This window comes from Sander lucioperca, chromosome 13 (assembly GCF_008315115.2).
Source record: "Sander lucioperca isolate FBNREF2018 chromosome 13, SLUC_FBN_1.2, whole genome shotgun sequence".
In the NCBI taxonomy this organism is placed as follows: domain Eukaryota; kingdom Metazoa; phylum Chordata; class Actinopteri; order Perciformes; family Percidae; genus Sander; species Sander lucioperca.
The window spans coordinates 6,299,752-6,325,709 of record NC_050185.1 but is presented as its reverse complement, the minus strand read 5'-3'; the positions used below and the strand labels follow the sequence as shown (position 1 = coordinate 6,325,709).

Below are 25,958 nucleotides of genomic sequence, written 5' to 3'. Positions count from 1 at the left end.
CTGGAGTCTCGCTGGTTGCCTGGCAACCTCAAGGTGTTGACTCCAGGAAGTCACTGTACCTGCCCAAGAAGTTGTCCGGCACTTAACTCCCAGTAAAACAATTTTGTTTGGTTTAAACAAACTTGACTTGATAATGTGTGAGTTAGTGAGCTTTAGAGGTGCTGGTTGGCAGATTTTGTCACCTTTGGACAGAGCCAAATTAGCCGTTTCCCATACTTACTACACTATACTTACCATACTTACTACACTTATACCAACTTGCTGCTGGCTGTAGCTTCATATTTAACGCACAGATACGAGAGAAGTATCCATCCTGTCACCCAACTCTCGGCAAGAAAACGAATAAGCGTATTTCCCAAAATGTAGATCGATTTTGATAGCGTTACATAGACTCTCTCAACCCTAAAAACTGGTCTTTGATTTGACTTACTGGTTTGGCTGGTGGCAGCATGGCTGCTAGTAGTCCCAGGATCCTCTCTCTGGAGCACTCTGAAAACACATGCTCCTGAAGGGGAACCTGGGCCAGCCTCTCATCGGTCTCCTTGACAACGTCAGATGCTGGAGAGTTGACTGTTCCTGGTCCAGACTCTGAAGCTGAGAATGATTTAAAAAAAAAAGAAGCATACAAGGTTGATCCAGACAGCTAAGAGATAGTCATAACCACTAATGAACACAATCAGAGCTGTAATCAGCCTGGTGCAGGTAGTCTCAGAACTTACGTCGAACCACAGGAGAGAGGGGGGCCTCACTGGTCATAGAAGGAGTCTGGCTGAGGCTGGGAGAGTCCAGGGTGTCTTGGGTGACCAGCTTGCTTTTCTCCCCCTCTCCAGTGCTTGGGGGGGACCACACCTCTGGAGGAGCAGGGAGAGGAGAGCCCCTGTCCTTAGCCTTGATCTCCTTACCTGATGGTTTACTCTAGTGGTGAGAGGATAGCAACAATTCAGTAGGTTAACAGTCCAGCAGTATGGGGTCTTGAACTGTAAGAATACTAAATACTGCATTACCTGCATTATATACTGAACAAGAATAGACTGAATGTATGTATTTCTACCTATTTTTGTACATCAGCTAGAACATTTCCAGACATGTTTTGTGTGTGAATTGAATAATATGACCTGGTGATCCTCTTACATCTACGTTTTAAATATTTATAGATGTGTATAGTACAAATATCTGCTCTATTCGTTTTGTTTTTTTCTGTTCTTCTTCATGCCACTGTAATGATCCACTCCACCAACTTAGATTATTCAATCTTTGTATTATCTTATAAGGTGACTCCTGTTCCTTACCTTGTCCCTGGGAGACGACGGGGAGCAGATTGCTGCAGTGCTGCCAGGGAGAGAGGAGGTGTCAGTGGCTGTACTGAGCTCCTGAGAGGACTCTGGAGAGACTGGACACAGCTCACTATCAGAAGCTGATTCATTGGACGACAGCAGAGCCAGCAAGGCTGAGGAACGTAGACCTACGTGGAGGATGACATAGAAAGGTTTGCCATAAAAGCACAAAACATATTGGAATTAAAATACAGGTAAGAAGAATAGAGATACTATGTGACACATGGACAAACAATGAAGCACCCGCCTTTAACAACTCAGACATTCTGAAAAGACTTTATGTTGTTGAACCCAAGTTCATCAAAAAAAATGTCCAAACAATGAATGGATAGAGGAAGCTTATCTCTCCCAAGGTCATTGTTTTTGTTTAAATGAATAGTTATACAATTTGGGAAATACTCATACTCGTTTTCTTGCCGCCTTGCATAAGACCATCAGATCAATACCACTCTTGCATCTGTATGCTAAACATGAAGCTAGAGCTAACAACCTTTATCTAGGTTTTAAAAAATCCCCTTCATCTCTAAAACTCATTAATTAGCACGTCATAGGATCTAGTTTGTTTAATCTGTACAAAACCTGAAATGGCCAGCATGTTGCTTCCTGGAGTCTTTTCATCCCTGTGATTTGCACATTATTTAAGTTTTTTTATTTTACAGAGCAAGGCTAGCCATTTGCCACTGCTTCTAGTCTTTATGCTAAGCTAAGCTAAGCAGCTGCTGGTTCTGGCTTCACATTTAGCATACAGACTTCTCATCCAAGTCTCAGCAAGAAAGCAAATAAGTGTATTTCCCAAAATGTCGAACAACTTCTTTAAAAAAAACTGAATTCTGGTTTGTACTTACCTTTGCCAGTCTGCCCCTTGAGCAAACAATCAGTGATGAGTTGGGAGCAGTATGTCTGCAGCACTGAGGCCTGGCTCAAGGTGTTGCTGTCTAAAGACTCTCCCTCCATCTGCTTCTGACTGCATAGTTCGGACGTGTAGAGGGCCAAAGCAGCAAACAGTAACCAGGAGTAGTTGTGGATGTAGGGCTGGATCAAGCGGTGACGGTCGCTGATTCGTATGGTCACCATGGGGTACACTGTGATCCGATGGGTGGGCAGGTGGCTGCAGATAATCGAACATTAAAAAATAATGAAGTCAACAACTCAGGAGGTAAAACCACTAGTGTGTTTTAACAGCATGAGAAACTATAAATGTGTCACCTGTCGGGATACTTCTTTGCATTGTAACAACCAAAGCACAGGTCAAAGTCCTCACAGACGTTGCAGTTGATCCTGCTGCCTACAATGAGCCCCTGGCAATGGTCACAGGCGTATTCCATGTTCACCATCTCATGGTCATCCTCATGGCCCTCAGGCTTGGCACCACCTGCTCAAAAACACACATGCACATTTAGGGTTGGTCTGATGCTCTTGTCAGACTTATGATTAGTGACTGCATGAGTGTATTAGTGGAGTGTATGAGCTCACTGAGGAAGCAGGTCTTGCAGAGGTCCATATCCATGCACTGCAGACATCGGTAGCGGTGCCAAGGTGCCATCCTCTCACAGCCGTCACAGGAGATCACAACATTGAGCAGGTCACAATAACGTGCAATGAACATGTGCATCTGTGGATTAAACCGGGTTAAGTACACAGTAATATTGTCGTCGAACTTTCCGACCTATGCTTTGCAAACATTTGCCTGGATCCTAGCCCAGTCATCTACTTGGAAATATTTACCTACTTACAGCTTGTTAAACTTCATCACACGCAAACAGCATTGAAGAAGAAGTTTTTTTGGATTGGGTCATATTATGTGTAGATATTACAGTATCTACCTCAGTCTTAACCATTATTGTGTGTATGGGTTAGTGTGGGTCTGTATTAAACAGAAATACACAAAATGTGTGTGTTTCAAACACTCGTGTGAAGTAACGCTAACATACTACACTAAGATGGTGGACATAGTAAACATTACACTTGCTAAACATCAGCATATCAGCATGCTAATGTTAGCATGTAGCTCAAAGTACAGATGTGTCTATGTACAGCTTTACAGAGCCATAACCATTTATATTACACCAACATCTTTTTTAAATGGGAGGTTGCAGGTTGTCTTTAAATGTATTACCTGCAGGACTATATCTGCTCTATTCTTGGGATGCACAGTAAAGAAAACGGAGCAGAGAAGCTCTAAGGGCAGTCAAGTTCAGAATTGAGTGCAATTTGTTTCCCCAGACAGCTCAGACACGTTGCTAATGATTGGACTTTTTTTAATGTACTGTGATGTACCTTTCTCCTGTCCTCCATGGCCTCCTCTTCATCGATTTTGTCGTACCACTTCTCAAACATCCCGTCCATACACTCATCCATCCACTCCTGGTTCTTCTTGTAGTCTGCAATTTCATCCTCCTCTGTCCATTGGCTGAAAATGAGTTTGAACCACAGAAATAATCTATCATCTCTGCAATTTAAGGGATTTGATTTGAAATAAATAGACTCATGAGGCACAAAGAAGTTTAGACAATTGATTTGTAAAAATGAAAGCCGTGTCTTTTGCTAGCCTTAGCAACTGTTATCAACTGGAAAAATGTCATTTCCACTGTGTGGAGCCTTATCTTCTCAGATGGGGCGAATATTACCTGATGGCAATGTCATGAACACTGATGTTCTCCTGGGACATGCTGAGCAGGAGGTCAGGAAACTTGATATTCAAGAAGAGAGGAAGGTCATGTACCTCCCAGCTCATGTCTAGAAGGTGCAACAAGCAGGTCTGCACACATGACAGGGCTGGTAGCAGGGCTCTGGAGAGCAGTGACGAGGATCAGGTTACTCCACTGCACACACACTCGGAATTACACTCATCACTGCCGCAAGTGCTTTTTAATTTCAGTGAATGTAGTTATGTGTGAACATGGTGCATGTTACAAGGATAACAGCTTACTTCTCATTCAGGCTGCTGAAGCCTTGTACTGCCTCCACCAGCATGAGAACCAACTGATGGTAGGAACGCCTCACCTCCTCTCCTAGCTTCTGGCCACTGTCTGACAACTGAGAGAAATAACTGAAAAAGACAAAGCAAAAGAAAATCTTCTCAAAATGTACCTGCTATTCATATGTCTTGAACCGTCAAACTTATTTATATTGGTCAATACTAACAACAATTTATCATCTAAGAAACAAATCAATAATGTTATTCCATAATTACAAACTTTGTGACATTGTTCAAAATCACAAATATTCTGAACTGTGCTAGTCTATAGTTAAAACATACAACATATGATGAATTATTTGAGTTACTTTTATTCCAACTGAAATCATTTTCTACAGATGTACCTGGTGAAGTCTTTCTGGCATGCCAGCAGCTCCTGTAGGAACAGGATGCAGGGGGCTTGGAAGAGGTGTGGCTTTCCAAGGGAGTGTAAACACTGCTGAACCATCTCCAGGACCTTGCACACACTCAGAGCCTGGGCTTTGCTCAGGGACAGGGTCTGCAGAATGCTACAGGAGGAAGATGTGGATGATTTAACCTTATATGGTAGAATTACACAAATTAAAAATGCAAAATAGAAGACTGGAGGTCAGTCACCTTGCTGTTGTGAGAGCCTGGTCCCTTATAAAGTTTAGGATGTGTTTGAGTATTGGGTAGCGATCCTTGACAGAGGGGGTCATGCGGGGCTCTTCTATAGATCGACAGGACAGGAGGCGCAGGCGTGCCCGACTGAATGGGGGTTTACGGGCGCAGGCGGAGGGTGAGGCTGGTTCCCCTGACAGAGAGGAGAGGCTCTCTGTGGAGCCTCTGTGGCCTTGTCTGCCGTGCCCACAGGAAGATGAGTTTGGCGCTTGAGCATCGGAGGGCTGGCTCTGCCCTGCCTCTTCACACCCTGCGGTGTGAGGTCCTTGGGTGGAGCTGGCCTGAAAGTCCCCTTCCGAGATCGAACTTGAGCGGAGCAGTGGAGCACTGCTGCCATCTGCAGCTTTGGAAGAGTCGCTGTCATGGCACGCTACTCCACAAGGGGTGAATCTGAAGAGCAAGAGGCTCTTCTCAATGCACATCTCAGCTACAGAGAAAGCAAAAAAAACAAGTCAGCAAAATAGCATTAAAGAGATAACAGAATTGGCGAAAAGAAAGAGTGGGATTTGTCTTTAAGCTGAGGTCCTCACCTAGTGTCTCCATGCTAACCTCATCATGACCCCCTTCCTTCTCGTCAGGAACATTCATTTTGCTAACTAGGTATCTCTGCTTCATCTCCAACTGACAGGGGGGAAAAAACATAATGAGTATAATAGTTCAGTAACATGATCATATATACACCTAGCAGCAGATAACCAACAAAAATATGAATCATGTCAGTAACACTCACCATCCATGTTCTGATGCTATCTGCCAATGAATACACCTGCACAAATTCTTCACTGAAACAGGACTTGCAGTCCTGATTGACTACTCATACAAAGACAAAACAGAAGGGAGAAGTCAACTCAACCAAGTTAATCAAACATGCAGAATTGCCAGGATAAGACACAGCAAGAAGAAATGGAACAGCTTTTGCTCTATGACCACTGATTAAAGCCAAGCATTACCATAGGTCTTCAGGGCATGGTTGAGGGCTGGTGTGTGGTATACCATGGCTGCCCAAAGGGCATTCACAGCTTGGTCTGTCTTTGACCCGGAGGCAATCTCATTTCTCATTGGCTGTTTTCTGCAGGACTGCATGAGGGTCTTCATCAGCTGTGTTCTACTGTCTGTCGGTTCCAGGGAAGGGTTCCAACGGGCAAAGTCCTCCAGGAAGCTTATTAACTCATCAAGAGTCCATGTGTTTGTCTACCACACAAAAAAGCAAGTAGCAAGAGTATTAGAGCACCACCTAGCTGCTGAGGTCAAAAAGCAATGGAATAATATACAGCTAAGAATGGAACTTAACTTCTACATAACTCGATTAAGCAGAGGTCACAGTACCTGGTCTGTGGGTGTTTTAGTCTGATTCGTGTCCCTTGTTTCACCCAACCCGTGTCGCAGAATGGGTTTCCATAAAGGAGAAGCCTGAACATGGGACATTTTCCCCAGTGGAAGCTCCTTAACAGTGCGTATCTCTGGAATGGACAGCAACTCACAAATATCAGCATTTCAATCTATCATTGAGGGTTGGAAAATTGCTTGAGTATGATATCATTCTGAAACAGACTGAAACAATTTTTACTCAAATCCAAAGTATGTTTAACAAAATCTCTAATTTTCCAAGATCTGTTCATGTAAGCTTCAAATGTACAAGATTTAAAAAAAAAGAAAAATATTTTAACTTTGGCCCAACACAGTCATTACCAAATGTATCTTTGTTTAAGGAGTCACAAAAAAAAAAAAAAAACTTCCACAGACCTTCGTTTGATAAAGGTTAAAAAATGTCTCACCGTGGGGGGATTTCAGGGCGAGGGTCCTGGAAGCAAGACGACCCATCAGGCGAGCCACCAGCAGCTGCAGGTCTGACATCCAAGAAATAGTGATATCTGGCAGGCCCATGGCTGTGACAGTGAACTTGTAACCCCACTCGTTATTACTGCTATCAGAGTGGAAGAGGAACTGGAGTTGAGGGCCAGCGTCAAATGTCACCTTCTGAAAGAGCAAAGAGAAGCAGCAGGCGTGTGAATTAAATAAGCAACAACGGTGTTTTTCATATGGAGACAGCTGAATGGTTTCCCATGTCCTACCTTTGGCCACTTCTCACTTCCAACCTTCATGTCATAGCGGACCTTCCCACCTCTAGAATCTGTGAACTCTAGGTAGTCATATCTGTGAATATCAAGAGCATAGAGGATGGGTTTGAAAAAGTCTCACTAGGGATTAAGAAATACATCTGAATATGTAATGTTTCACATCAGTCACCTTTTCTCTGTCTCACAGCGTTCGTCAAACTCCACCTCAAAGGAGGTAGCACCAGGGCAGGCAAAGATGCTGGTCTCATGGCGGCTGTTCTCATAGTTGTGAGGTGACTCCATGCTCCAGGTCCTCAGCACCACTGGCTGCTGGGGCTGGTGCCAGCTCTCCTGATCCACCTAACAGTGAAGAGGCATGCTCTTACAGTCAATGGTGGAATGTAACTAAGTGCATTTACTCAAGTACTGTACATGAGTACAAGTTTGAGGCACTGATATTTTACTTCAGTATTTCCATTTTATGCTACTTTTATCTTCCACTCCACAACATGTCAGAGGGAATATTTTTTAAATTTATACAAACCATATGTATAAAAATATGATGCACTGTTATAGATTTAACTAATAACTATATATATATATATATATATATATATATATATATATATATATATATATATATATATATATATATATAAAAATAAATAAATAAATAAGAGTTCACTTAGATCCACTTCTACCAACTCAAGCAGTAAAATGATACTTACACATTCAGTAATAGTAATAATCCCATAATATTATACTGTATAATAGTAAACACTCACATAGGCCATTTCCATCAGTACTTTTACTTTTGATACTTTAAGTACATTTTGCTAATATTACTTACATACTTTTACTTTAGTGACATTTTCAAAGAATAACTTTTACTTGTAATAGAGTATTTTGTATTGCTACTTTAACTTAAAGTGCTCATATTATGCTTTTTGGCTTTTTCCTTTTCCTTTATTGTGTTATATATCTTTTTGTGCACGTTATACAAAGTGAAAAAGCCCAAAGTCCACTCCAAAGGAACTTACCATCTCCAACAGAAAACACTGTTCACAAACTGCTCCAAACAGCTCTATTGTAGTCCAGCCTTTACTTCAGAGACAAACGTTATAATGCTCGCCTTGCTGCTAGCGTGGCACTCCCTCAGACTAGCTAGCAGTACTTACTGCGCATGTGCGACTCCCAACAAAGATGGAACAGAAGTGAGATGTCTCACTCTGTAGCTAAAACAGAGAGCTCAACACACAGGGTGAAAAGAGGAGCTGCAGCAACGTGCAGTACAACAAAAATATGGTGTTTTCTGAAAATTAAACCACATAAACCTATTCTGGTACAACCTCTAAATACAATTATGAATCTGAAAATGATCATAATATGAGCACTTTAAGTAATGGATCTGAGTACTTCTACTACCACTGTTTATAGTAGTGATGCTGTCGTGCTGTACTTTTCCAACCCTCCACGCCCCAAATACTGGTCTGCATTTCCACCTCTGCATTCCTACTCATACAATGGGATACAAGGCTGTATACATTGTGGTACACTGAGGTCTAAGGTCAGAGTGGACTGACCTTAGAAAAGATGTCTCCAGTATCACTGGACAGGCTTTTGAGTAGCTCGACCAGAGAGGAGAAGCTCTTCAGCAGCACACTGTGTGGGATGTCCAAAGAGCACAGCTCCAGGAGTAAAATCATCTGCCAGGACCAGAACAAATATTATGTTCACTCAGCATGGTCGACTTTATTACTGTGCAGGAAGGCAATAATTCAAAATCACGAGATAAGATTGTATTACCAGTTGTCTGAAGACTGTGGCTAGGATGGAGCTGCCGAGTTTGTCTGTAATTTCAGCACCAGTGTACCTCCCCAGCAGAGAACCAAGGACACCTTTGACACTCCCCAGGAACTGATCCACATCTATTGAAATAAAGAAGAAGAATTTTGTCAGACTGAAAGCATATCCTCTTGTCCACTCATTGTTGAGTTCTACTCAGTGTCAATGTTCGTACTGAACCATTACACAACTTAGTCAGACGTTCGTCCATCTGTTGGACGACCACATTTGACTGACCAGCACCAGGCTGTGTGCTCTAATAAACACAGAATCTAACCATGAAAGTAGGAAGCTGTAATATCACACATCTTGCAGTATCTCACATTTTAGTAGAATGTGTCTGGCAAGCTCCATAGCGATAGCGGTGGAGGCTCCTCCTTTGAGCTGTAGGTAGCACCAGGAGAGCAGACTACCCTGCAGAGCCCAGAACAAGGACAGCAACACTGTCCTGCTGGCTCCACTATTCTCATCCACCATCATCACCTCACACTGAGAGATGGGAGACAGTTGAACAGAGAGGAACATTAGAAAAGGTACATGGAGAAGCAGAGAGGGCCATTGGTAAATGGTAAATAATATTATGAAAGAGTTGAGACGATTCCAAGCTGCTGTTGTGTTAATCAATATTGTGTGTGTGTGTGTGTGTGTGTGTGTGTGTGTGTGTGTGTGTGTGTGTGTGTTCTGTGTCAGAGGAGGCCTCACCTCTCTTGCTGCCACCAGCAGCAACGTCTCCATAACTGACAGTATGGGGCTGATGTCAAAGTCTGAGTGGGCTCCTTTAGGTGGGAGCAGGAGAAGGCCACTTGGATCCTGATCACTGCACAGAGAAAACACAGCTGCTGCTGATCCACTGTGATCGGGATGTGTACGAGAATATGATAATGAGTTTGTGTATCTACCGTCTACTTACCTGTAGTAGTTACAAAGCGATTCAAACGTCACCTTCACTGACTCTGGCTGATCATGTTCTGTAATGTTTTTCTGTAAAAAGGCATATTATCATATTATCATTATAATTATTCTCATATTAGTATTATCATTAGGGATGCATCGATACCGACCAAGTACATTTGGGTACTTGCCGATACCGAGTAGCGATATGAGTACTTAATAATACCATTACAGTTCTAACAATTACTTTTGAAAACAAGCATTATTTGCACCTGAATGCATCACGACTTTACTAGGTGTACCTGAATGCACCATGAAGTCCCATCGGTGCCCACGCGCTTTACCGTTTGTGGTTTGTTTGTTTACATAACTCACAGGGAAGGCAAAATGTTGGCGCATGGGCGACAATAGGGAAGCATGAGGAATTTAACAGTTATTTCTCCATCATCTCCGACTCTGGCAGTGGTCCTGGTGTCTGGAAAAGTAAATATGCAGGCTACCGGTAAGCTACACCGTGTTGTTAGCTACAGACCGGGACTTCTGGTTTTGAGTGAAATATAGCCAAACTTTAGACCATTTAGCTTTAAGATTTTTAACTGTGTTTATTTGCAAACGGTAGGTTAGCGTTACCTGTTGCCAAGTGTAGTGCTAACTAGTTTCACAAGCAGTGATGCATGAAGTGGTATCGGGTGCGGTATCGGGAGTAGTTGTGGAGTATAGCCGCCTACACATGATTTGCGGCAAAACCGCGAGGTTGGGCGCAGAGCAGAGAGGCAAAGCGCAGCGCAGGAACGTTTTGGTTGTGCCTTGAAAGGTAGGCGGCAACGAGGTCAAAGATGAAATTATTTGAACTTTGAGCGCAGGCACGACGCCAATTCCGAGCGGTGAGCAACAACAAGGGTAGCACTGCTCTCTCCATAGGAAAACAATGGAGCGGCCAGCGCAGAGGAGTTTTTACCGCGGATCATGTGTAGGCGGCTTATGAGTACGAATACATAAGCACAGACTCGATACTGGTATTGGTATCTGTGCATCCCTAATTATCATCATTATTTTTTTAATAAACTCACCATCATGTTGAAGAGTTTGTCCCGCCTGACATGTTTATCGGGGAAGAAAACTGCTGCTCCATTAAGAATGGCCTTGACTGTTTCCTTGTGCAAAGCTTTTTCCACTACTGTCTCACCCTCCGGACCATCCACAACTGAAACACAAACAACATAAATATTATTGCTGCATAGATTCTTACAAATTCTTACAAATAAATCATGAAAAACTACTACTGTCCAAGTAATCTTTACTGAGAAATGTAAATGAAATGTGACCATTGAACCAAATACTTTTTACTACTCGCAGTTGTATGAAAGCTGACAGGGTTCTTACTGTGGCAGAGGTGAGTGTAGAGTTCACAGACAGCCCTAACAGAGTCAGACAGAGGCTCTGCACTGCTGGACGGGGATGGACAAGCTGCTGCTGTGGCTCCCTCATCTGGCCCTCTGCTCTCCTCTGGGCCCCGGGGCTCCAGTGGGTTGGGCAGCATTGGGAAACAGTTCTGCATCAGCTGGAGCAGCAGAACTCTGCTCTTTAACACCTCCTCTCCCTCACTGAGACAAAAACATATGCTCAATTACTTTAATATGTCTGGGCGGTTCCCAATGACTGAGCAATGAGCCTGATCACGCCAAATGGTTTCTGTACTAATGGCTGTAGGACAAAAACCAGCCACAGTGACAGACAGTACGACTACTCACATGTCCCTGAGTTTACTGTAGAAGTTCCAAAAGAGGTTCAGGCCGAGACCACTGAAGTCTAGAAGATACTTCTGCTTGAATTGAGAGGCATCCTGCAGAAATGGAAAGAGAGGGCAACAGTCTTCAACAATATCACACAAAAAAATACGACACATGGCGTCATAAGTATGAAGTACCCACTGTCCCTCAAAAGTTCAGCAGTACAGTAAAAGGAGATGTTGTAATTTCTCCTAATGACTACAAGAGGGCAGACTGACCCACTTTAAATAAAATAATGAATGTAGTGAAAGTGAAAGCAATGAAGAAATTAACACATTCAGAAATATGTTAGGTTACCAAAGGAAATGTGGTATTTTGGACTTACAAATAGAAGACCAGAGTCAAATGTCTATCTCAGTCCAGTGGTATGTTAAATGGTAATATTTCTCATGAACCTTAGTGTTGCCTGACACAAAGAGAGTTTCTCCTCGTTCTCAGTCTCTCTAGTTGGGGTTGTGTAGTGCAAGGTCAAATTGAAAGAGTAATAAGGAAATAAATGTTGGAGGTAGCTTTTTTTTTTTACTACAGCGATTGTCACCATTGGCCCTTGTGCAGCGTGGTTCCATAAAACACTTTTCCTACAAATATAACATGGTACACAAAACATAATGCAATGTATTGACAAGCTTGCAATGTTTTCAGCTATAAAGAGTGGTATTTCAAAGTAATTATACTAACATTTTAAATAATATTATTGATATTTAAATGATTACAGTAATAGTCCATATCCATGACGTTCTTGATGGGATTGACGGACTTCGGGGATTGCTAGAGTGCAGTCGGAAATTCCGCCGGATGTCTTTCTTTTGGGCCGGATGTCTGTTACCTTCCGCTTTCTTTGTGTTGTTATTCTAAACTCTGGTGGATTTATGAGGACTATGGTTAACTGCTCTTCAGATCTCTGCAGGGTAAATCCAGACAGCTAGCTAGACTATCTGGCCAATCTGAGTTTTCTGTTGCACGACTAAAACAACTTTTGAATGTACACGTTCCACCAAAACAAGTTCCTTCCTGAGGCTATTTTGCAGAGACACCGTGGCTCTGTCCGGCCGCCCAAGACGATTGTGAATTCTGGACATAGGAAATCATTTCCAAGTTAGCCAGTGTGTTATTTATCAGTGGAGACCGTTTTCAACACTTTTCATCCAGTCCTTCCAGTTGCAGAGTTCGCTGGTGCTAGGCTAGCACAAGTCAACAGTATCTGCTAGCCTGCCACTAAAAACAGTCTTACACACTCCACAGTACACCAGAGGCAAATAAATTATAACGCCAGACTATTGATATAAATGTCTGTATTGATAGAATAATGTTAGAAATAAAACTACCCTTGCATCTCAATGATCGCATTACATTTTGAAGGGACTATTTTCTCAGCAGCGGCGGAATTTTACTCTGCTCCGGTTAGTAATACTGCGCCAAAAAGTAAACGGAGAAGCGCACTAAAGTCGGGACACCTAGTAGTAGCCTAGTACATTGGTAATGAAGCATTGGATTGGAAACTAAGGACTAGGCAACATGGTGATTCAGTGTGCATTTAGAAATTGTAAAAATAAACCAAACAGATGGGCACCACAAAGTTTCCACAAATTTCCATTGGGAGATCCAGAAAGGAACCAACTGTGGCTTCTTAGTGCTGGCTTGGACATCAAGGCGGAGACTCTACTCAAGTGGCAAATGTCTAGTGATAATTTTAGACAAGACAACTTTGAAAAACCCCGCAATCTAAAGGACCACAAGTCACTGACAACGAATGCGGTTCCATCCATCTTTCCAGATGCACCAACAGCTACTGATGAACAGGTAATAACTTTCGGTAGGCCACTCTAGCTAATAAAGCTAGACCCTTTCATAACGTTAGCCTAGCTGCTACTGATAGACTGACAACGTTAGTGGAGATAACGTTACAGTTCAATGCATTGTGGAGAGTGACAACGTTAGCTAAAGGTATAGCTACACTCTTGGTAGATACCTAGCTGGGCTATCCGCTAACTTTAGGTAATTGCTGACAGAAAAGTCATGTAAGCTCGGACAGTTTACATGCAAATTCCAGCGGCAGGTAAATAAACTTGTGCGATTGTCATGGAAACCAGCTTTCTCAGTAGCCTAGGTAATATCACTCCGCCGCTACTGTAGCCTATGCTACCAACTACAGGGAACAAAGTATAACTATTGCAATGCGATGCAAGGGTAGTTTTATTTCTAACATTATTCTATCAACACAGACATTTACATCGATAGTCTGGCGTTATAATTTATTTGCCTCGGGTGTACTGTGGAGTGGGTAAGACTGTTTTTAGTGGCAGGCTAGCAGATACTGTTGACTTGCGCTAGCCTAGCACCAGCAAACTCTGCAACTGGAAGGACTGGATGAAAAGTGCTGAAAACGGTCTCCACTGATAAATAACATACTGGCCTACTTGCAAATGAGGTCCTATGTCCAAAATTCTGAACCACCCCTTTAAAGAAATGCCAATAAACCAGAGCACTCCCACCCCGGAATGCTGTGTGGACTATCCAGACCCTCCTCCGCAGCGCTGTGGAGGAAGGTCTGGCAATGCGAGACTACAGTAATAGTGTTTAGTAGTTACCATGTCTCGCGTAAGCTGTTGTATGAAGAAGAGTGTCTTGTTAAGTAGACAAAGACCAGTGACAGCATCGCAGTCAAAGCTCTCTCCCTCTGTGCTGAGGTCGTCCAGGTCTCCGAGCCGCTCTGCCCCGGGGCACAGATAGCCACTGAAGGTGAGGGACTGCACTCCAAGGCGCTCAGCAGAGTCCTGCCTGGTGCAGAGGAATTTGACCATCAGGAACTGGGGAGACAAGGAAACAGAGGAGTAAGAGGTGGGGTTACTTGATAATGACAGAAAACGATGGCCTTCGTTTGGCATACTTTAGTATGTAGCAATGCTATTTTTTATTGTATTTTGGAAGCCCTAAATACCAAATAGCAAAATGTCTGCATCATGAAAACATTATTTTAGAAGCACGAAGTGCTACGGAATAACTGGTTGATGCGGTGTGTACCTTTGCAACGCGACACTGCTGCAGCTTGAGCTCCACGTCGTTCCAGTCATCCTCGAGCTCAAACCAGCCAATCGGCTCTTCCTCTGACTGTGTTGGAATCTTCACACTGCAGGTCAGGTGACAGGATGGTGTGTCAGCCATTCACACAAACCACTGAGGCAGACCCCCACACTGCTGAGGGGTTCCATAACTCACACAAACTCACTACACTGTATTAGTATTATCATGTAATATATTTAGCAGCATGTACTCTACAACACCAGTACTCTTTTTTTTTGCTAATCATAGATGTCTTATCTTATTAAAGGGATATTTGGGTTGTTTTGAAGTGGGGTTGTATTAGGTATTTATCCACAGTCAGTGTATTAGCTACAGTAGATGGCGGTCAGCACGCCCCCAGTTTAAAGAAACAGACCAGAGTACCGACACGGAAGCTAAGCAATGTACTGCTGTGGACGGGGGCAGCAGCTAAACATAATTTAGCCACAAATGAAGTCAATATCAGTTTAAAGCTATGGTGCGTAGTTTCTGTCGGCCCCATGAGGAATTCTAAGTAATGACAACAAAACTGTTGGCGCGTCCACATGATACAAGCCTTCCATGACCACGTAACTTGTAACTCGATAAACACAAAAGCACACTAAACTAAAATATCAGGAATAAAAAAAAATGTAAAAAAAACAGACCGCTATGAAGGGATCCTTACTTGTCTTGAATAAATTGTTTGTAGTCCTTGTAGTCCCACGCGTCATACTTTTTGAACCTCCTGAAATGTTTCTCTGCATCAAAGGGGTCTTCATCCTTGTACGCAAACACCAAGCCGCATTTTGCTCCAATGGCTCCTTTTCGCACCTGATCACACAAACCAGAGATTACGTCTTATTTACAGGAATCCTCTATCACTGTCGGAGTGATCAAAATTTTCAATAAAATGGTGAAATCAAATGGAGCCTCACTTTGATCTTCATCTGAGTGACCTGGAAGTTACTCTGGTCCTCTGTCGACAGGATCACACTGGCTTTCTTCCTGCCACTTTCTGTAAGAAAACCTTTGGAGCAACAAAAACTTTCAGTTATACTTGAGAGCACGTTTATACTTAGGCTAAAGGCATTTTTAGCCTAAGTATGAATTCAACATTATTGGTAGTTTCTAATGGAATAAGGATGGTCTCAGTTGTACCGTCTGCAGTGGAGGATTCTGCGAGCATGTTCTCTGGCCCTGCTTTCTCTTCTTTACTCTTCACATCACAGGCCTGTAGGTGCAACTGGAGGGGCTTCCCTGTAATGAGACACAATGCACTATGACATAGTGCATTTTCTGTGACATACATCATAGTTAATCAGTTTCCATTCAGGTTATAATTTCATTCCTATACTGGCAGGCAATGATCACCACATTGAACTGCAGCTTTGTAACCACATTAGCAATTTTCCACTGTATAATCTACTAATGCATCTCCTCCTTGTAGGCTAAGCATGGTGAGCCTATGGTTTCAAATGGCCTTGTGTGAGTGAGAGTAAAAGGAGGGATGGCCACCTTACCATTGCGATTAAGTAGTCGCAGCCTAACGGAGGCCATAGACATGATGAGGGAGGAGGCCTTGTACTCGGTCTCTAAATGTTCGCTGATGCAGGACAGGGCTTGGAGCACTTTTGCCACACTGCCTCTGGCCAGAGCAAAGGCCAGGAGGGTCATTTCTGCATCAGGACTCACACAGCAGCTACACAGGAGCAAAAAAAAAAACAAACACAAGTTGGTTTTGGGGTACTTTTAGTCGTCTTAAATAATAATTTGTCTCTATTTCAGAGTGTCATAGTTATTTTGGCCAAATAAATAAATATATTTTCATGCATGGTCAGAACTTAAAGGATAGGTTTATATTTTTTCAAGTCAATTTGAAAACACTCACATTGTTCCTATTGTCCATGCTGGCTGCAAAGCAGAATTTATCGACCTTAGACTGTTAAAGCCAGATATTAGCTTCAGTCAAACTTTAGAATGCATTTTTGCACGAGGACTCTGAATTTTGTTACCTTTTTACGTACATTGAAATTGCTTAAAAATAGATCTCTTTGCGGCCGGTATGGACAGATGGAATAATTACAGTAACAAATAACCCTTTCAACGTGCATATAGACATGACTTTAAAAAAAAATGTAAACCTATCCTTTAAAGCTGCCACCCAGCAATAAAGCATGATTAAACTCAGAGACTTAATCTATGACTACACTTGGCTAAAGCATTACTCAGAATACAGTACAGATGACATTCATTTGGTAAATGAAAAGTGAAAAAGGCCCCAATCATTCTGGCTTTGGAAGTTTGAATTCCTGCAGTGCTTTAAGTTTGGCATGTACCACCTTAGTTTGTTCAATACCTTAAAATATAGCAGTGACATCACAATTTAACACTGGGCTAATATTGATTAATGGCAAATACCATTGCTATACTATATTCACTCTCGAAAAGTTTGGATCAAACAGACCCACAGCCAACTGTGGGGTCTCCCCTAAAAACAGTATATTTACGAAATGATGACAACATTTGGACCAAAAAATGTCTAGGCAAACTATTTTCCCTACATGTCTTTGTTTGAAATTTTTTTTAAAGTCCCACAAGCAAAATGCTTGCAAGAACTCCAGTAAAGACCAAAATTGGCCATGATGTATCTCTAACCATGTTGACTGTATATGTGAATAAACACAGTCTACAGTAATAATCTTGACAGTTAGCTGATGAGATTATTTCAGTCATGTTGTTGTTGCTGCTGCTGTTGTCGATAAAAACCCTGACCACCACTAAAGGATTTACAGTACATCACATGGAATGGAAATAGTGTGTCATCGCCCCACTAAATCAATACTTTGATTTTAGCCTGTTTTCATTGTGAGGGTGGCAGCATTATGAGCTCAGTGGGTGAGTGTGCTGACGTAATCCCGGCAAGTCCTTACTCTGCTATCCTGAGGAGAAATCCATCCACCTCCTCCAGGATGTTCAAAGAGAAGAACTTGGGGAACTCTGTGGAAGACGGTGTTAGGGACAACGGTGGCATGTGCCGTAAGGCTTTTCTAGGAGAAAAATAACACAAAAAAAGTGCTCAGAACCCAAGCGCTGGACCAATCACTACACCTACACACATTTCAGCATTCTTTTTTTTACATATGCAAAACCACGAGTGGTGCGTCTTACTGTGTGCTCTGAAGGACAGTCTGAGCCAGTGCAGGGTTAGTCTCCATGGATGCGGTGACCAAAGAGGTGAGGAGAGACAGGTACCAGATGGCTGAAGCATCCGAAACAGACACCTCTTTACTCTTGGTAATCTGATAGCCCAGCGTCTTCAAGCCATGAATCCGTGTGTCACATCCGTCACTCAGGCACCGCTTAATGTTGATTTGGATGTCTGGTGTTTCGGTAAAGAGATAATGCAGTTAGCAGACTGATGGAATCCAGCATGCAAAAATGCCATAACCTGTTGCTTCATCCTCTGAGAACAACATAAAATAGCTCTGTTGATTGAGGGAGACACTAATGAAACAAATCACCTGTCCTAATAACTATGACAAGTTAAATCAACACAAAGACAGCCAATGAAGTTCAATTTGCTCATGAGATTTACCAAATCATTCACAGCCACGAAAGCACATCATCATTTACACAAAAAAAACAGAGCTGTGACTGATTTAGCCTCTAGTTAGACCTGCAAACACCAGGACTGCTTTCAAATAATACAAAAATACATGAATTTGGCACCATTATCTGAACCTCTGCTAATATTTGACCATTCTTGCTCACAGATGCCCAGCTCAATCGATTCTCACTTTCTGTTATCCTCATTCATACATATATCTCTTAGCAAAAAATGAGTTTGTGAGTTTTAGCCTAGCTTCTGTTTGGCAAGACAACTTCTGATACGAGGTGGATGTGGGGCCTATTTGCTACACAGATGGTCCTTCAAGACCTGAAGCAGAAGATGGAAATCCTGAATGTAACCCCCGTCCGCAGTGCCTGGATTTGACGTCTAGATTCTAGCTGAATTCAACCCCAGGTTCATGGGACCTTGCATGAGGATTCAAAGTGAGGCACTTAACCACTAAACTATAAAAAACAGCAACTTCACAGAAGGGGTTGAAATGGGAAAAACTGTTCCTCTACAAGCATTAGTGAGGGAACACACAAGCCCAACATACATAAACACTCAACTAAGCAGAGAGATGGACAGGTGGTGACTCACAGGGGTGTGTGATGTTGGCATTCTCCAAGAGAGCTACGTAGCCTGTTACATTGCTGGGGATGCGGATATCTCTAATCTCCTGCAGGGAACGCCGGTTCTTCCCGACAGCAACGGAAACCAGCTGAGGCATATAGCTGTGGTCATTGGAAGCCACGGCAATGGCCAGACGTCTCAAAACCACATCTGGTTTCATTTTCAATCTGGACACAGAAAAGAGACGAGTTTCCACATTAACAATGTATCATATACGTAGGGACAAAAAACTGCATTCAAGGATCAGGCTGCCTCGAGTCCCATTTTAAAGACACCCCCTTGCCTTATCCAGTGTGAGCGTGCACTGCCGTCCGACTGCCAGAAAGATGCAGTTTCCCCGTTTGTCATCTTGTAAACGTCTGCAACATTGGATGAAGCTTCTATCGTGCTGTAGCACTGTGTGACCACCTTGACTTTATCCACATCCGGATCACGGTCCAGCTCTGCTCTGTACTGGATATCCAAATCTGAAAAGACACAAATAAGGATTAGGACGACTCTCTCAAAGCTGTGGAAGACAGACACAATTCTAAATGTCTTACTGTAGTGTTACCATATTCTCAAAATACACAGGAGAACATTCAGCTAAAACCCCTTATTCAGCACGAGCCGGCCACTTTATTTATCCGAAGCTCTGGTGTTCACCTTTCTCCTTCTGCAAGAGGAATTCCAAGAAGTCCTGGACCACACTGGACCTCATGGTGCAGATACTGTTGTAGCCCTCTAAAATAGGGAAAGGGATGGCACTGCTGGGAATACGATTCCTGTGTAAGAATTTAAGGATCTTAGAGGCATGTGCCCCTAACCGGTCTTTGGTCTTGGAGAATATGTCAACAAAACCTGCGTGAAAAAAATACAAGAAAAAGAAAAGGGTGGAAAGATATGCAGGGTTAACTCTTCTGCCAACTACTGACAATACCTATTCAAATAAGGATGAAGGCTGGAAGGCAGGATGAACAATCCTGGTAAACAAATCACATATCATACCTGGAGTGAGGGAACACGCCTGTAGCTGTCTTATCACGTGACTCAGCTCTCCCTTTAGATTAGCTCCATTGGAGTTCTTCAGAGCAATCAGCATGCTCTCTACATCCACCACCCCATCCCCCTCTGCATCAAACTGTCCAAAGGCCTGAGACAGGAACAAACACAGTACACATTGTGACACTTTCTATTCACTCCCATTCCTGCACAACATTACACACCTATATAAGTATAACTTAAAAGCACAAATGGGCCAACAATTTGTATCCTTCATTCATAGGGCACACACAATGCTCTACCTCTATTGCTTGTTATCAAGTTATATAGATTTTATGTCCGTTTAAACAAGTGTTCTTTTGACAGGAAAATGGAAGGTAGTAGCTCTACCTCTAAATGTTCACAGGGGTTGGATTGTTGAACTAATGTAGCCTATAGTATTTAAAGTATAGCAGTGGCATTCCATGTCTACTTGCACAAAGCCAAATGCAGACTAAAGTACACATTCAATGGTCAGTCCATTCATCTACAAGCTTTGGTTAAACAACAAAGCGGCGTGTACTACTACTACTGTGCTACAAGAGGCCAAAGCTGAACATCCAGTTACAATAAACCAGACAATCAAAGGTGACAACAGTAAAAAAAAAAATCATTCTTCCTAGTCATTGACTCACACCCTTGCTAAAACTAAACGGATTACAGGATATCATGCCCTCCCATGAACTCACTAGGCTATCATATTTACTCATCACTCATCATTAATGTGCACGGCAACAGCTGTCAACCATTCATCCTCATACCTGGGACAAGAACAACAATAATAGACATGACATATAGTTAATGACATTTTACGTGACTTGCGAGAGGCACGTTTGCTTTTCTGTGGCTCTATATACCTCTTCACATTCATCCCTCGGGGCATCTCTGCTCTCCAACATCTCACAAAATTGTTCCACATTGACATGCTCTTCTCCTCGGTTTAACCGGTCCTCCAGCCACCGCACCAGGACACCCTCGTTCCCGGCTAGGACAGACTCCTGAATGGCGACACCTGAGTCGCTAATGCGAGCCGCCGCTTCTCTCAGTTTCACTTGCTCTAAGAGTACCCCGGGGCTAGGTGGTCCGCCGGTGGGCACGGGCACGTTATTCGATCCCCTTCCGCTTTTTCCAGAACCGGAGCCACCACCGCCTCCGACACCGACGGCAGTGGCCGCAGAGGCCGGACTTTCTTCCGCGAAGCCGGGGCTCTCCGTTTCTATGTCTTCCTCGTCGCCGCTGCCTCCACCGCAGCCGCTCTCTGCGTTCCCCATGTTTGTTTCACCGGCCTAGGGCTCCCCGAAAATCTCCGCGGCCCACTGGGCGTCAGTTTTGAAACGGTTGTATCGGTCTGTACACAGACCTCTAACCTACAGCTAGAGCTCTGCTTTGCAGTTCACTACTACCGCATTGACGCACTGTACGTTAGCGTGCCTGAAACGTCAGTTTGCGCATGCGCTGTGGTGTTCCTGTACACGGAAGTAACTGTGTTGTTGACTATTTTGAAAAGTGGAAGATATGTGATGCAAATGGATGACATACCAAAACGCTTAAATGAACAACATGCTCGGCTATGTATTGGTCGCGTTTCTAGCACTGGCAGTTGTGTTCATTCCTCGCGAGTGGGCCGTTACATTTGGATATGGATCTAACAAGCCTATGCGGCTCCTGAGCAGGCGTGAATTATCAGTGTACGATGGGGAGGAAGGCAGCAAGGGCCTTTACCTGGCCATACTGGGACAAGTTTTTGATGTACACAAGGGGCACAAGCACTATGGACCTGGTGGTGCTTATCACTTTATGGCAGGTGATTCGCCGCTTCTCTTACAGAGCCCATATTGTGTTTATCTAAGCTAACAACCACAGAGAGAGCTTGTATAAGTGTGTTTAAACATTGTCTGATGTTGAACACCCCAAACCCTGAACAAACCTAAAATCAGGAACAGGGATTTTGACTTTTGACTTGTCTTATGATAGCTCATACACAGCTATAGTACATTAGTATCCCATACACTGTACTGTCTATATTATATACAATGGCTTGCATAAGTTTACACACCCATGCTAAATTTGACTAAAAAGAGGAATAAAAAAACATCCTTTGGAAATTGATCATAATGCCTTAATTAAAAAATGAGGAAAAATCCAATCATCACATACCCTTCAGCATACCTAGAGATTGGCAGGGGGTACTTTCCATAAAATCATCTCTCAATGCAAATCAAACCAGCTATTAGGCTAACTGAAATAAAACCATGCCAATCTCTAGGTATGGTGAAGGGTATGTGATGATGTGGGGCTATTTTAATTCCAAAGGCCAAGGGAACTTTATCAGGATGCATAGTATCCTGGATCCATGAAATAACTGGCCTTTAAAAATAAAAATCTGCCTGCCTCTATGGGAATTTAAAGGTCCCATGGCATGAACATTTTACTTTCTGAGGTTTTTTAACATTAATATGAGTTCCCCCAGCCTGCCTATGGTCCCCCAGTGGCTAGAAATGGTGATAGATGTAAACCGAGCCCTGGGTATCCTGCTCTGCCTTTGAGAAAATGAAAGCTCAGATGGGCCGATCTGGAATCTTCCCTTTATGATGTCATAAGGAGCAAGGTTACCTCCCCTTTCTCTGCTTTGCCCGCCCAGAGAATTTGGCCCACCCATGAGAAAGAGAGAGACATCATGACTTTCAAACAAGCAAAGTGGCAGTTGGTCAAGGCCACAACCCCACTCTCCACCTTGCCCCCCACACCCCCCCTCTCTCCTCCTCAATAGCATTTAAAGTTACAGACACAGAAATGGCACATCCTAAGGAATGCTCATTGTGGGACTGGCTCTAGTGGCTGTAATTCTGCACCAAGGCTGAATTTCGGGAAAGAGACTTCAGATACAGTATTAGGGGACCACTAAGGTCTATATAAAAGAGACTTTAGATACAGTATTAGGGGACCACTAAGGTCTATATAAAAGAGACTTCAGATACAGTATTAGGGGACCACTAAGGTCTATATAAAAGAGACTTCAGATACAGTATTAGGGGACCACTAAGGTCTATATAAAAGAGACTTTAGATACAGTATTAGGGGACCACTAAGGTCTATATAAAAGAGACTTCAGATACAGTATTAGGGGACCACTAAGGCCTATATAAAGAGACTTCAGATACAGTATTAGGGGACCACTAAGGTCTATATAAAAGAGACTTCAGATACAGTATTAGGGGACCACTAAGGCCTATATAAAAGAGACTTCAGATACAGTATTAGGGGACCACTAAGGCCTATATAAAAGCATCCCAAAGCAGCATGTCATAGGACCTTTAACATAGGGGTGCCCACTGTATTTTAAGGAAGAACATTTATTTTTTTACGATACATTTTTCATTCACAAAGAAATTGGTGTCCTTAAAGGTTGGATTTTTCCTAATTTCTTTAATTAAGGCATTAACATCAATTTCCAAAAGATGTTTTTTTATTCAACTTTAGCATGGGTGTGTAAACTTATGCAAGCCACTGTATATGTCTGCATTTTCAGGCAAAGATGCCTCACTGGCCTTCATCACTGGGGACTTCACAGAAAGTGGCCTGACAGATGATGTGTCCAGTCTGTCCCCACTGCAGGTGATGGCCCTTTATGACTGGCTGGCCTTCTATCAGAGGGAATACCCAAGTGTAGGTATGTGATGTTTGTCCCCCAAGTCTTTTAATGTCAACCTTTTGTATAGCACTTCTTTTTTAACCAAACAAAATTAGTTGGAAGTTACCTTGCCACCATCTTGTACGGTCAGGTTCAGTTCAGCTTTATTAAAGGTATTTGCTGACATGTAGTGTAGATTCTAACATTGCTCCTGTGACAGTTTTTTGCTAAGCAAATTTTTTAAATTGCTCATCAGTAGCCTACTACATTAGGGGTCTTAACACCACAAAGCAGTAGCTATGAATGTGTCCTTCCAAAATGTCAGATAATTTAAACAATTAGGCCAGAAAAAACAATGTTTGGACAACTCCAGAGTATGCAGTGTGAGCTAGTGAAGCTCCCGTTTCTCCATATCTGCCACAAGCTGAGTCTACAAATGGAAATATCCTGAAGAGCTACAGCTTGTGCAGTATTTTGAATAGCTTAATGACTGATGTGTAATGTCTAACCTACTGCTGATTTAGGTGGTTCACCTCATTTCTTATTAATTGACATCCATCATCTTCATCACCAACCAACAGCCTCACCTATGTTGAATTTCAGGTCTGTTAATAAGCCGGTTCTATAGCGAGACTGGGCAGCCCACAGAGGCCCTGTTGCAGGTGGAAGCATCACTAGCAGAAGGCCAACGACTCAAGGCCCAGTCTGAGGCCAAGATGGTACACTTCCCAGCCTGTAACTCAGAGTGGAGCGCTGCCAGGGGAGGAAGAGTCTGGTGCTCCACTAAGAGGTATGAAAATAGTTCTGGCCTAATCAAATATTAACAAGCCTACAGGGCATATGATGCAATGCTGTGATGTACTGCTTTCCTGTATTGGAGCATGTCTTACATTAGCATCAGTTATTGGTATACATCAGGATTAACAGTACTGATTGTTGTTTTTTTTATCCTTCAGCGGTGGAGTGGAAAGAGGCTGGGCAGGTGTCCCGCGAAAGCTCTTCTCCCCAGGCTCCAGTAGTGTTCGTTGTGTCTGTGTTGAAGACCCATCTGCAGCAGAGGAAGACCCCAACCTGCAGAAATATGACGGCTGCCCTCTGCACGCTGACTCATGCTCTGTTGAAGAGTTCTAATCTCTGGGCCAGCCCAGAAAGTGGAGATATTCACAGCTTGTTTTTTAACAGCACAATCCTCAGGGAGTTTTGACTTATTCACAATAAAGAGGAAGAATTAAGAAAAGTCAATGAATTGTTTTTTGATGACCTTTATGTAAAGTTGTCCTCCCTTTCTCTAAAAGGATACACCAGGAAGAGACAGGCTAGATATCTGAGCATACAGATACAATATAATGTGCATAAAAGATTAAACAATGTGCATAAAAGATTAACATAGGCAAGATTTAGGTTTGTCACAATGACAAGCACAAACTGCATTTAAGTACAAAACAGTTGTAGTGGTCAAAAATATCACACATTTATCTGTACAATTTAACAATACTTAAAGAGGCCCCACTACTTGGCCACCCCTCTACTCCACATTCTCCCCCATGATCGGAAATGTCATGTAATCTTGATAAAGTGCACCCGTTAGGCTTAGAAATCAAGAAGCGTTAAATGTGATGGGTCAAGACAACAACTTGACTCGAGGCAACATTGTGGGGACTATGATCTTCCTACAAGGACCTCATGGCAGATAAAAAAAATGGAATGTTATCATTTGGTGACTGATTTTGAAATAGGATTTAAGAATATAATAATGGCATGTAAAGGCTACAAATTAAATGACATGCACAGGCATAATAGGCATTTCTGTAACTGAAGAGGATTGCTGAGAGAATTTTGGACATTTATATTCCTTTGTGATAAAATCGGCTTTTTCAGGTCCCATTTTCCCAACTTGCCATGTTAAAAAGTAAACGTTATGTTTAATTTGGTTGATACCTACACATGATAGACTATGTACCAATGGTGGAGAAAAACAACCCCGTGTCATGAGAAATGTCATCCTCATCTTTCACCTCTAACAGTAAAGTAAGTCAATGTCCATGTTGTAATTCTGAATCAAACTGGATCTATTTAGATTAGATTACATTTGGAAATTATGGTCATTTATTTCCCTTTATATCCTCCTCGTCTGTCCCACTTTATCCAGTCAGTACAGAACTGGGGTGACAGAGTGAAAGATGAAAGATTACAGAAACGTGTTGATAGTTCAGTCCTTGGAGATTTAGTGATCTAGGGGCATTTTACACATTTGCTCTACTCTTGGTTGACAGCAGCTCTCATATAAATGTAAGTATTCATTGTGTAGCATTGAATTTCTGTCTTTGGGCAGGTCACATAGCATAAAGGCTGCTGATGGTGAAATCCCAACACAGAACAGGAAAAAAAAATTTAATTTCATCATTGAATTGAAATTTCTCGCTTGTGATAATACGAGTTAATAATTTCAAACATCAATGGGCTTGGGATACTGATTAACAAACTGA

At 42.6% G+C, this 25,958-nt stretch overlaps 2 protein-coding genes across 2 annotated transcripts in view; one reads left to right on the top strand and one right to left on the bottom strand.

Moving 5' to 3' along the window:
* zzef1 (zinc finger, ZZ-type with EF hand domain 1) overlaps nt 1–21,232 on the bottom strand; it is a 36,366-nt gene extending 15,134 nt beyond the window's left edge. Inside the window, exons 1-39 of the mRNA XM_031311006.2 lie at nt 20,699–21,232; nt 19,809–19,953; nt 19,467–19,661; nt 19,105–19,288; nt 18,789–18,988; nt 17,747–17,957; nt 17,509–17,625; nt 16,099–16,277; nt 15,737–15,835; nt 15,514–15,605; nt 15,264–15,409; nt 14,558–14,663; nt 14,125–14,343; nt 11,498–11,589; nt 11,130–11,350; nt 10,817–10,950; nt 9,766–9,836; nt 9,558–9,672; nt 9,179–9,344; nt 8,817–8,938; nt 8,594–8,716; nt 7,201–7,370; nt 7,026–7,107; nt 6,729–6,930; nt 6,280–6,413; nt 5,904–6,144; nt 5,684–5,763; nt 5,484–5,574; nt 4,909–5,380; nt 4,656–4,820; nt 4,264–4,383; nt 3,962–4,123; nt 3,612–3,744; nt 2,808–2,946; nt 2,541–2,706; nt 2,180–2,442; nt 1,290–1,462; nt 720–915; nt 431–594 (exon numbers count right to left, since the gene is read on the bottom strand). Of these exons, the coding sequence (XP_031166866.2) occupies nt 431–594; nt 720–915; nt 1,290–1,462; nt 2,180–2,442; nt 2,541–2,706; nt 2,808–2,946; nt 3,612–3,744; nt 3,962–4,123; nt 4,264–4,383; nt 4,656–4,820; nt 4,909–5,380; nt 5,484–5,574; nt 5,684–5,763; nt 5,904–6,144; nt 6,280–6,413; nt 6,729–6,930; nt 7,026–7,107; nt 7,201–7,370; nt 8,594–8,716; nt 8,817–8,938; nt 9,179–9,344; nt 9,558–9,672; nt 9,766–9,836; nt 10,817–10,950; nt 11,130–11,350; nt 11,498–11,589; nt 14,125–14,343; nt 14,558–14,663; nt 15,264–15,409; nt 15,514–15,605; nt 15,737–15,835; nt 16,099–16,277; nt 17,509–17,625; nt 17,747–17,957; nt 18,789–18,988; nt 19,105–19,288; nt 19,467–19,661; nt 19,809–19,953; nt 20,699–21,112 (6,504 nt within the window). The 5' untranslated portion in view covers nt 21,113–21,232. The remainder of the gene's footprint in view (nt 1–430; nt 595–719; nt 916–1,289; nt 1,463–2,179; nt 2,443–2,540; nt 2,707–2,807; nt 2,947–3,611; nt 3,745–3,961; nt 4,124–4,263; nt 4,384–4,655; nt 4,821–4,908; nt 5,381–5,483; nt 5,575–5,683; nt 5,764–5,903; nt 6,145–6,279; nt 6,414–6,728; nt 6,931–7,025; nt 7,108–7,200; nt 7,371–8,593; nt 8,717–8,816; nt 8,939–9,178; nt 9,345–9,557; nt 9,673–9,765; nt 9,837–10,816; nt 10,951–11,129; nt 11,351–11,497; nt 11,590–14,124; nt 14,344–14,557; nt 14,664–15,263; nt 15,410–15,513; nt 15,606–15,736; nt 15,836–16,098; nt 16,278–17,508; nt 17,626–17,746; nt 17,958–18,788; nt 18,989–19,104; nt 19,289–19,466; nt 19,662–19,808; nt 19,954–20,698) is intronic.
* Nucleotides 21,233–21,286: 54 nt separating this feature from the next.
* On the top strand, nt 21,287–25,374 carry LOC116058248 (neuferricin). Its single transcript, XM_031311008.2, has 4 exons — nt 21,287–21,645; nt 23,371–23,511; nt 24,076–24,262; nt 24,429–25,374. The coding sequence occupies exons 1-4, from the start codon at nt 21,393–21,395 to the stop codon at nt 24,601–24,603; spliced, it is 756 nt and encodes a 251-aa protein (XP_031166868.1). The 5' UTR covers nt 21,287–21,392; the 3' UTR covers nt 24,604–25,374.
* The last annotated feature ends 584 nt before the right edge of the window (nt 25,375–25,958 follow it).

Excerpts from the sequence above, each read along its gene's own strand:
- LOC116058248 (XM_031311008.2), top strand. The coding sequence starts at position 21,393 with ATGAACAACATGCTCGGCTATGTATTGGTCGCGTTTCTAGCACTGGCA. Across the intron at positions 23,512-24,075 it reads GAGGGAATACCCAAGTGTAG|GTCTGTTAATAAGCCGGTTC; the intron begins GTATGTGATGTT and ends GTTGAATTTCAG. Across the intron at positions 24,263-24,428 it reads GTCTGGTGCTCCACTAAGAG|CGGTGGAGTGGAAAGAGGCT; the intron begins GTATGAAAATAG and ends TTTATCCTTCAG.